The sequence below is a fragment of the Rutidosis leptorrhynchoides genome, chromosome 9 (genome assembly GCF_046630445.1).
Source record: "Rutidosis leptorrhynchoides isolate AG116_Rl617_1_P2 chromosome 9, CSIRO_AGI_Rlap_v1, whole genome shotgun sequence".
Classification (NCBI taxonomy): Eukaryota; Viridiplantae; Streptophyta; class Magnoliopsida; order Asterales; family Asteraceae; genus Rutidosis; species Rutidosis leptorrhynchoides.
In genome coordinates this window covers 121,534,443-121,545,158 of record NC_092341.1, presented here as the reverse complement: position 1 = coordinate 121,545,158, position 10,716 = coordinate 121,534,443, and the positions used below count along the sequence as shown (strand labels likewise).

Below are 10,716 nucleotides of genomic sequence, written 5' to 3'. Positions count from 1 at the left end.
GGTCTTCACATCAACGGAAAATGGGAGGAAAGTCCGGGAAAAATAAAAGAAGAAATCCAGAGGTACTTCAAGGACATATTCTCTAATAATGCAACCAATTGTTTCAGCTTTAGGGGTTTTGTGACTTCGAAAATCAGCAAGAGGAAGCAAACAGGCTCGAAATTCCCTTTAGTGAGTCGGAAGTATGGTGCAATTAAAGACTGTGACGCATCGAAAGCGCGGGGACCGGATGAATTTAATTTCAATTTCTACAGGAAATATTGGTGGCTCGTAAAAGAGGATTTGATGAGGGCATTAGGTCGGTTTTGGGAACGAGGTGAGATAACGATAGGTTGTAATGCGTCTTTTATCACCTTAATCCCAAAGAAAAAAGATTCGATTTTGTTAAAAGATTATCGGCCAATAAGTCTCTTCAACAGCTATTACAAGATTCTATCAAAAGTATTACCTAATCGACTCCACAAAGTAATATTATTCTTCTGAGTTTTTTTAGCGTTTAAAAATTAGAGTTTAGTAATTAGAGTTTAGAAATTATGGTTCCAAAATTAGGGTTTAGAAATTAGGGTTTGAATTGAATTTTTAACATGAACGGTTTAGAGTGTAGGGCTTAATGTTTAGGGTTTAGGGTTTTGGGTTTAGGGGACTAAACCTAAAACACTGAACCCTAAACCCTAAACCCTAAACTCTAAATCGGGCTAAATTTTGAAGAAGAAAAAAACTTCATATAAGATGAAAGAAAACAACTTTCCAAAAATATTATTAGGAATAACATTACTCATGATGAATGTCATCAATTATTTCTTCGATCGTTTTCCTGCCTAAATAATAATATTCATCACAAAATGTCTTTTTTAAATGTTCATATTTTCACCTAAACTTGATGTATGAAAAAAATCGAAAAAAACGAAAAATTTTACTTCCCCCCCATTTCCCCCCAAAAAAGTGATTCCCTCTTGTTTATGACCATATATATATATATATATATATATATATATATATATATATATATATATATATATATATATATATATATATATATATATATATATATATATATAATTAAGAGGGAAGCACTTTTTTGGGGGTAAGGGGGAAGCAAACTTCTTTTTTTTCGTTTTTTGTAAAAATTTTGTTCACGAACATTATAGATTAGATGAAAATATGAACATTTAAAAAAGATACTTTGTGATGAATGTAATTATTTTGGAGTGAAAACGCTCGGAGAAAAAAATAAAAACATTCAACGTATTGAATGTTTTGCTACTGAGTTTATTTGCATCGTTTTGTTTTCATCTTGTGTGAAGTGTTTTTTTCGAATTTAGCCCGATTTAGAGTTTATGGTTTAGGGTTTAGGGTTTTCGGGTTTACTCCGTAAACCCTCAACCCAAAACCTTAAACCCTAAATTCTAAACCGTTCGTGTTAAAATATTCAATCTAAACCCTAATTTCTAAACCCTAATTTCTAAACCCAAAACCCTAATAGCTAAATCCTAATTTTTAACCCCCTAATTTCTAAACCCTAATTTCTAACCCCTTAAAAAAAAACTCAGAATCAAAACATTCAATGGATTGAATGTTTTCATTTTTTTCTTACATCGTTTTATCGCCAAAATAATAACATTCATCACAAAGTGAATTTTTTAAATGTTCATATTTTCATGTGATTTTGATGCCTGAAAAAAAATCGAAAAAAATGAAAAAAGAATTACTTCCCTCCACTTCTCCCCAAAAAAGTGTTTCCCTCTTCATTAAATATATATATATATATATATATATATATATATATATATATATATATATATATATATATATATATATATATATATATATATATATAAATACACACACACTAGTGAAATGATTCGTGGAATCACGGATTTGTTTAAACAAAACAGTTTAATGATATGTTTTGGGTATTAAGTAAACGTAAATGTTAAAGTCATTTAGTTTAATGACCCGTGAAACTACATATTCCGACTAAGAAACTTGTCGTTGTTTTTACAAACATATTAATGAACTACATTATCATTTTAGAGATTTATATTATACTATGAAATAGAAATTGATTTTATACTTACAATTGAATAAGAGTTAAATGTAATGATTCTTTAAATAATTATTAAAATCAATTTATATGTAAATGAAACCTTCATTAAACATGTAATCATTAGTATAATTCATGCCCTCGTGAATTCCATAAACTGATTATAGTGAGAATCACTTTATATTTTTTAAAGCTAGTCCATATCGTTTTATGGTAATATTTAGAGTGTTGCCAAATTTATAGGCATGAATCGTTAACTAACAAATAACATCAAATTAAATTATGGATAACAATAAATCATTATTATTAATTGCTATATATACGGAATCTTTTCGTATAGTTAAGTGAATTTCAATTAACTTAAATAAATAAATAAAATATTTAATTAATGTTAATGACATCATCAAGATGACTTAGTTTTTTTTTTCTTTTTTTTTTTTAATTTTTTCTTAGCAAAGAAATTAGCCTAATAATAACATCATCATTATAGGATTTTAATATAAACTATATATATATATATATATATATATATATACACACACACACACACACACACACACACACACACATATATATATATATAGATATATATATATATATATATATATATATATATATATATATATATATATATATATATATATATACAGTGAAAGGATCCCTGAAGAACTCTCCTATGGAGAGAACCCAGCGAATCACGATGTGATTTTACCAAACATCAAAATCAATAAAATTGAAAGTCAAAATCGATTGAAACAAGATCCTAATGCAGCGATTATCAACTTCTTTGAAGAATTACACTCCAAATCATCATCGAATTCCTCAATTTCATGATGAACAGTGTCGAATGATGAAGATGAACTGCAACTTTGATTTTTACGATTCAGTTGTTTTCAGATCTTGAATCCTTCACAAAATCTTCTAGTCGTTGCTAATGGAACAAGGTAACATCAATTTCAAACATTAATTCGATTCATTTAAGAATATGCACATTCGATTGAGTAGGTGAATTTTGTAGATGAACTCAATCTCTGTGCAGATTGAATGTCATATGTTGATTTCATCTGTTCGATCAATCTGCACATAAAATAAGCTCAATCTGCAAGCAGATTGACTCAATCTGCACGCAGATTGACTCCATCTGCACGCAGATTGAAGGTTAGTTTGTGCAGATTGAACTCAATCTCCGCTGGTTCTCTTGGTTCTCTACTACCTTTGGTTCTCCATGGATCCTCACCCTATATATATATATATATATATATATATATATATATATATATATATATATATATATATATATATATATATATATATATAATCAGAATTTGCCACGTGGTAAATCCAGAGTTTCATCTGAAGCACAATTAGTGAAAAAACGTATAAATCGAAGTTTGAAACTTCGGATTCACCAAAATCGAAGTTTCAAACTTCGATTTTCTTATTTTTGTAACAAATTTTTCTAAATTTTTATTTTTGTAATTTCAGCAGCAAAATCTACCATTTTAATTTTTTTTTCAATAAAAGTAGTATAGTCCAATTAATATAACCCGGAGTGTATGTCCATAGAATTGCGTATCTTTTTCCGAGTACTATTTAGCTTTAGAGACAAAAATATGAGCACCCCAAAATCTTTTTTATTCTCCCCTGTTTCAAATTTGCTTTATATTATCTTATATCTGTGCTCCCTATATCGATTTATTCAATCGTTTCATCAACTTAACAGAAGCTATGAACTCGTTTACCACAAAACAGGTATCCAAACTTTTTTTTTTTATTATTATTTGTCAATCTGTTTTTATTTTTCTTTCTTATTTTCTTTTATTTGTTAACAATTCGTTACGAGTAATGCTAAATGTGCTCAAATATCATGCGTAATATGACATATAACTTCGAACTATTATTCTGTTAACATCCTAACTTTTCATTTTATCGATCGTGATTTGTACTAATAATATTCTTATATAGGTGGCTGATGAACTAAGAGAGTTGCTATCAATGGCGGTTCCAATAACCGCCATGAACTGCCTAGTCTATCTACGAGCAGTTGTATCAGTACTGTTCTTAGGTAGACTAGGCAGTCTAGAGCTCGCAGGCGGCTCGTTATCATTAGGTTTCACAAACATCACTGGCTACTCGGTTCTAGTCGGATTAGCATCCGGTTTAGAACCAGTATGTAGCCAGGCGTACGGAAGCAATAACAACAAAAAATGGGAAATACTTTCGGCATCATTACTCCGTATGATTCTAATCCTATTAATCGCGATCGTACCGATAAGTCTGTTATGGTTAAACCTAGAATCGATCATGTTGTTAATGGGACAAGACGTTGAGATCACGCGTACGGCTGCAACGTATTGTTTATACTCGTTACCGGATTTATTAACAAACTGTTTGTTACAACCGTTACGTGTTTATCTCCGATCACAAGGCGTGACGTCACCGATGATGTGGTGCAGTTTAATAGCGGTTGCGTTTCACGTGCCGTTAAATTACGGGTTAGTGAGTTGGATGAGAATGGGGGTAAAAGGGGTAGCGATTGCGTCAGTTGTAACGAATTTGAATATGATGGTGTTAATGATTGGGTACGTGAAGGTGTACGGTAAGTGGGTGTGGAAGTGGAAATGGACGGATGGGATTGGATTAGGGAAATTGCTTAAGTTGTCGATGATGAGTTGTGTGGGAATATGTTTAGAGTGGTGGTGGTATGAGATCGTGACGGTTATTGCCGGGTATTTGGAGGATCCGAAAATGGCAGTGGCGGGTACAGGTGTGTTGATACAGACAACTAGTCTCATGTATACTGTGCCTATGGCTTTGGCTGGTTGTGTATCTGCTCGAGTAAGTTTTTTTTATCTTTTTTCCTTTTGTTTTTACATCCATTTTTTAACAACTGTTATTGTTTGGTTAACAAGTTTAAAAATGATACAAATGTTGTACTCTACAATCAGTGACTAACCAGCTGCGGAGCTTTGTGTAGACAAGGCGGGCATTCGCCAGCTAGATTTTAAAAAAAAAATTAACTTTTACATTAAAAAAAATTACTAAAAAATAGGTTTTTTTTAGTGTTTGCCCCAGCTATAATGAAAAGTTTAATAATTTTTTCCACCCGCCCCATCTGTGATCGGGGTCAAGTTCCGTCACTGGACGGAACTAGGATTCTTTTCACCGAGAGCAAAAAAAAAAATTTAAAGGCGTAGCAACTTTTTGAACAAAAAATTTAGTTTTTGGGGTAAAAAATTTAGCTTTTTGATCAAATTATGAAGGTTTTTGAGCAAAAGTTGAAGGTTTTTTTTATATCAAAATTTGATTGTTTTTAAGGCAAAAGTTGGAGAATTTTGGGCAAAATTCAAAGGTTTTGAGGCAAAATTTGTTATCTTGGGGAAAAAAATTCACTAGGGGTAAAGTCGAAAGACCTAAAATTTTTACACTGAAAAAATTCAAAATACACTGGGGGGACGGGCGCGGCCCCTGCCCACATGTATTTTCGCCGGTGTCTACAATACTCCATCTCATAGTTTTGTTTGTTTAAGTTCTTACTTCCATAGTTTTGACTTCATATATTATTTTTATGTTATATAATATTTGATGAAATTTATATTAATAAAAACACATTTAAAACCGAATCTATTCATATAAGTTTTATCATATACAATATAATATACACAAAAACATTAGAAGTTAAAATTTTAAAAGTAAAACAGTGAAAAGTTAAACAGGACGTTTATTATGGTTATTATGGGAGGAGGAGAGTTCTTTTTATCGTTTTAATAACATCTCTTAAGAGCTTTATAAAAATACTAGTTTTATTTTTTTACAAAATAATAAATTCATCACAAATTTGATATATTGCATATTGAATTTGTGTTTCCCTAAAATTTACTGTAGACCATTTCTTTTTATTTATTAGAGAAACTACAAGCTTTTTTTAATCACTTTCAAATCCTCTGTAGTTGCAAAGTATCAGCTTTAATTACATAAAATCTTGAAATATCGATCATCTTTTTGAGTTCTACATGAAATATCACTATCAAATCCTTTGTAATTGCAAAATATCAGCTTTAATTACGATAAAATCTTGAAATATGTATGGTGTTTTTAGTTCTCTACTTGATATGACGTTCAATAACTATCACAGTATCATTTTCTTTATCTATTATTTCAGTAATGTATTTAGTACAATAGATTAAGACATAAAAACTAAAAAAAACGTACATGTCTGATAAAAATCCTTCAAGAAGTCCCTTTTGTACGTGTTGATTAAGATAATTTTTATTTAGTTAAAACATTAAATAAAAATAGAAAAATTCAAATTGCATGTCTGCGTTTAATAGAAGTTCACACATGAACTATTTATCTTGTAAAAGGTAATAAATTAATTTTTAATTTAATATATATTAGTTATTTCTTTATTAAGTTTATTAAATTTTTTTGGTTTTACGTTGTGTAGCAAGCGTTGATAACATTAGTTATGATACTATTTTTCTACGTTTATGATTTCTTATATAAAAAAAAGTAAAATCGTACATTCTATATCTATTTTCTATCAAAAGGACTCAATTCCGTTCCTCTTTTCAACGTAGTGCTTTAATTAAATTAAAGACGGATTTGATGATATTTTAATTCTAAAATTAGCTTTAATGTGAAGTCAAAATAGCAAATCTTTTATGACCCGAATAAAATCAGATTATGATTTCAGATGATTGCATTGGACATGGGTTTCTATCTGGAGCTACTCATTATAAAGAAAAGTATTTTGTTTTTTTAGAATGCAGGAGTAGATGATATCGATGAACTTTTGATTTCACTTTTGCAAGGTTTTTGTTTTTTATCATTCTTGGGAGTTGAATTTTGCAAGTGTTTAGCCTCAAATAATTCAATTACTTTATATATTCTTGATTTGCTTTTTAGTTCCATGTATCAATAACCAATTATTAAAATAAAGTAATTGTTTGTGGGGTGTATTTGGGGTAGAATAATTCTCTTTCTAGTGTTAATATATTCTACTTTATACATTCTAAATGCTCTTTGTACCAAACTTGATAATTATTAAAATTTGCTTTAGTAAAAATAGATATAGATACTTTATTCTTATTTATGACGTTTTTTGTTCGAGTTATCTCCGTACGGTAGATAATTTTTAACTTTGATGTATACGAATTTGGAACACCTTGTTACTGTTCTCAAACCTTCCTTAGTCACCCAGCATTTGAATCCGCGACTTTTTGTGAGGAAAAAAAGTTCGGACCTTAACCAGTGAGCTATCTGTATGGTTAAAAAACAAAAATAGATATGTTATCCTATTTATAATACATGTCATTGTTTTTTTTAGGTGGGCAATGAGCTAGGAGCTGGTAGACCAAACAAGGCAAAACTAGCAGCACTTGTAGCATTATCATGTGCTTTTGTAGTCGGTTTTATCAATGTGATTTGGACTATAATCTTTAGGGACAAATGGAGTGCCTTATTCACCAATGACAAAATGCTCCAATCACTAGTTTCATCAGTTATGCCCATCATGGGTCTTTGTGAGCTCGGAAACTGCCCACAAACCACCGGTTGCGGGATCCTACGTGGCACTGCTAGACCAGCTGTCGGTGCTCGTATAAACCTTGGGTCGTTTTACTTTGTTGGTATCCCTGTGGCCGTGGGTTTAGCTTTTTATTACAATGTCGGGTTTCGTGGTTTGTGGATTGGGCTCTTATCAGCTCAACTAGCGTGTGTGGTTTCAGTTTTGTATTCGGTGATCGTTCAAACGGATTGGGAAGGTGAAGCTTTGAGAGCGGAGAAGCTAACGAATAACGGTGGCGCATTAGAGTTGGTTAAGGAGAATAATGATGGTAATGATGATGAAAAAGGGTTTTTGATGATCGAATAATGTAACTACACGAGATATCGTTGTAGATTTTGATTTTTTGGTATGCTTATTTGACGTTGAACCTTTACCAATATGCATTTTTGTTTCATGTATAGACAGTATTTGGTAAATAGTACGTATTGAGAATGGGTTCGTTTATCTTCTTTTTTAAAAATGGCAAACGTCCGAACATGAACCCACAAAATCTTGATTGAAAGGGTCATTTCGATACCGTTAGCTAAATAACCTTTTAGTGGGTCCATTATATACATTGTGTATATTCTAAGCGGTATAATCTGAACATTACTTAAAAGTGTAGAGTAATGAGTAATGTAATGCTCCGCACGTTGCTGCTGAAAATTATTTCATTCAATAACTTAAACATTGTTTCAATGGCAGTGAATAATCCGCGATTGTTATGAGAAATCGTTCGCAACAATAGTTAGTTCTGTTATACACATTGAACCAGTGGCGGAACTTGAAAATTATTTTTATGAGGGCGAAAGTTAAAACATAACAAAAACAAACAAATATCAACATAGTTATATTATATACGAAATTATTAGTCGGTTCGAAAACCAGTGGCGACTCCAAGGGTTACCAAAGGGGGTCCTTTGACCCCATTAAATTATTTTTTTTCTAATAAAATACTACTAAAATTTTGTAGGACACCACTAAATTTATAGGTAGGACCTCATATATTTTTAAAATTAGTGGTTTTTACAGAAGTAAATAGCCATTCTTTAGAAAAAAAAAATTTACAAAGTACTACTCAAATTGTACAGGACTCCACTGAGTTTTGATCCTAGAATCGCCGCTGTCGAAAACCTTCACCTCCTTTTCACAGTTGCTTCCAAACCTATCTTGTTTTTTTTTTTTTTTTTGAACAATATCGGCATCATCCTAAGAGAATTAACCACCTTCATGTTCATTTGTCACACACGCGTTAGAGGAAAACCACATTGAGAAAACCCCCTAGAGAATTGAACTAGCGATTTGGGCATTGCCAGTGATTGAACTAGTGACCTATTAGAGTCCATACATATCTTGTTACGAACTGAAACCATTAGAAAATTGCATAAATTCAAAGAATATAAAATATTCTACTACAACAAATATAAAACAAAGTCTATTTATGAAAAGTACTTCGGGACCAAGGAAAAAAAAGAGAGAAAAATGAAAAAAGTGGACAAAGATATAAATTTATATCAAACTATATATATAAACTTAATTGCTAAAAAATCAAACAAACAGATTATACGAACATACATACAATACTAGAACGAACAAATTGGGTATTATTAAGGTATCTATGAATTTGATATACTAGTAACACCAAATAAAAATAAAATAATACTACAAATAAGTATGCGGGAAAACGCGTGATTTGCCCGTATCAAAGTGACTTTATTTTGAAAATTATTGAATACACCGGAAAGAAGTGAAGAACTACAAATTTTACAATTTTTAGGAGGGCAAAAACTATATAAAACTAATATATACCCTCAAATACTATAGAAAATTACACATGCAACCCCAACTTTTGGGGAGGCGAGTGCCCTCCCTTGTCTCTTAACAACTTTTAGGGGGGGGGGGGGGTTCTTGCAAATGGTTGGTTCTTCCTATATCTAGCAAGGTTTTCTCGGAAATTTTCTTTGGTGCAATATCTCGGGGTTTTCTCCTAATAGGTGTAGGAAGTAAGCATGATATGTGACTTTCTGAATACGATCGGGTGGATGGCTAATGACTCTCATCAGTAACCTTATGCCTCTGTTAAAAAAGAAAAGTAAATTGAAAAAGAAAAAGATATAATGGCAACTGATACAATATAAAAATAGAAGTTCTTAGCCTATCTATATTAAGAAAGTTTTAAACATATAGCTTTAAGCAATTTAAATACGTATCTATTATATATTTGATTAGTGAAAAGTTATTATAACAAATGTCGTTATTCATATTCATATTCAAACGATAACTCTATAGACTAGTATATAGGAATAGTAATTAACTCTTGTTAGCTACGTACGTATGATAAAAGGTAACTAATAGTTTTGAACGTTTTAACAACTAAAATAAAGATTAATTTAGCAAAGAATATATTTATAATTTTATAATGCAAAATAATAATGAAACTGTAAACTTTAGTAACTTTTTGATGGTATATATTACTACAATCGACTATTGTTAGGTACGTATGTATGGTAAAGGCCTAAAAGGTAACTAATATTTCTAAACGTTTTAACAACTAAAACAAAGATTAATTTAGCAAAGTATATATTTATAATTTTACAATGCAAAATAATAATAATACTCGTAAACTTTAATAACTTTTTGATGGTATATATTACTCTTTAATCACAATTACAACATGTATTGTAGAAATCATTAAATATAATCTGACTTGAATAAATCAATTGAAACAACTAATTTAGCGTAGCTATCTCCCGTCTCAGAAAATAAACACATTCTTAAGATCTATAGTTTTTTTATCAACGAGAAACCCCCTATAAACGAGCACATTGACTCCCCCATAGCAGATTGATGTAAATAGTATATATTCGAGACATGCCGAACGCTAGTAGCGAATGCGAAAGGATCGACGTTTAGATCAACGGTTGGAGAAAGCACAAACGAAAGCTTTCGAGGTTCACAACCTAAGATTCCATTGTCTTATTTGCCTCAAACATACACGAATGAGACTAGATCACTATCTTGGCTCTCTCAATATTTCTCTTATTCTTCTGTATAGTATGCGTTACTTGTTGTAGCTTACTTGCAAGCACCTCATATTCCCATTTTATACTAATCACTTAGTAAC

The 10,716-nt window shown here is 30.9% G+C and overlaps 1 protein-coding gene across 1 annotated transcript; it reads left to right on the top strand.

Moving 5' to 3' along the window:
* The first annotated feature begins 4,013 nt into the window (after window positions 1-4,013).
* Window positions 4,014-7,981, top strand: LOC139867143 (protein DETOXIFICATION 54-like). Its single transcript, XM_071855474.1, has 2 exons — window positions 4,014-4,882; window positions 7,374-7,981. Exons 1-2 carry the CDS (start codon window positions 4,040-4,042, stop codon window positions 7,917-7,919), a joined length of 1,389 nt encoding a protein of 462 aa, XP_071711575.1. The 5' UTR covers window positions 4,014-4,039; the 3' UTR covers window positions 7,920-7,981.
* The last annotated feature ends 2,735 nt before the right edge of the window (window positions 7,982-10,716 follow it).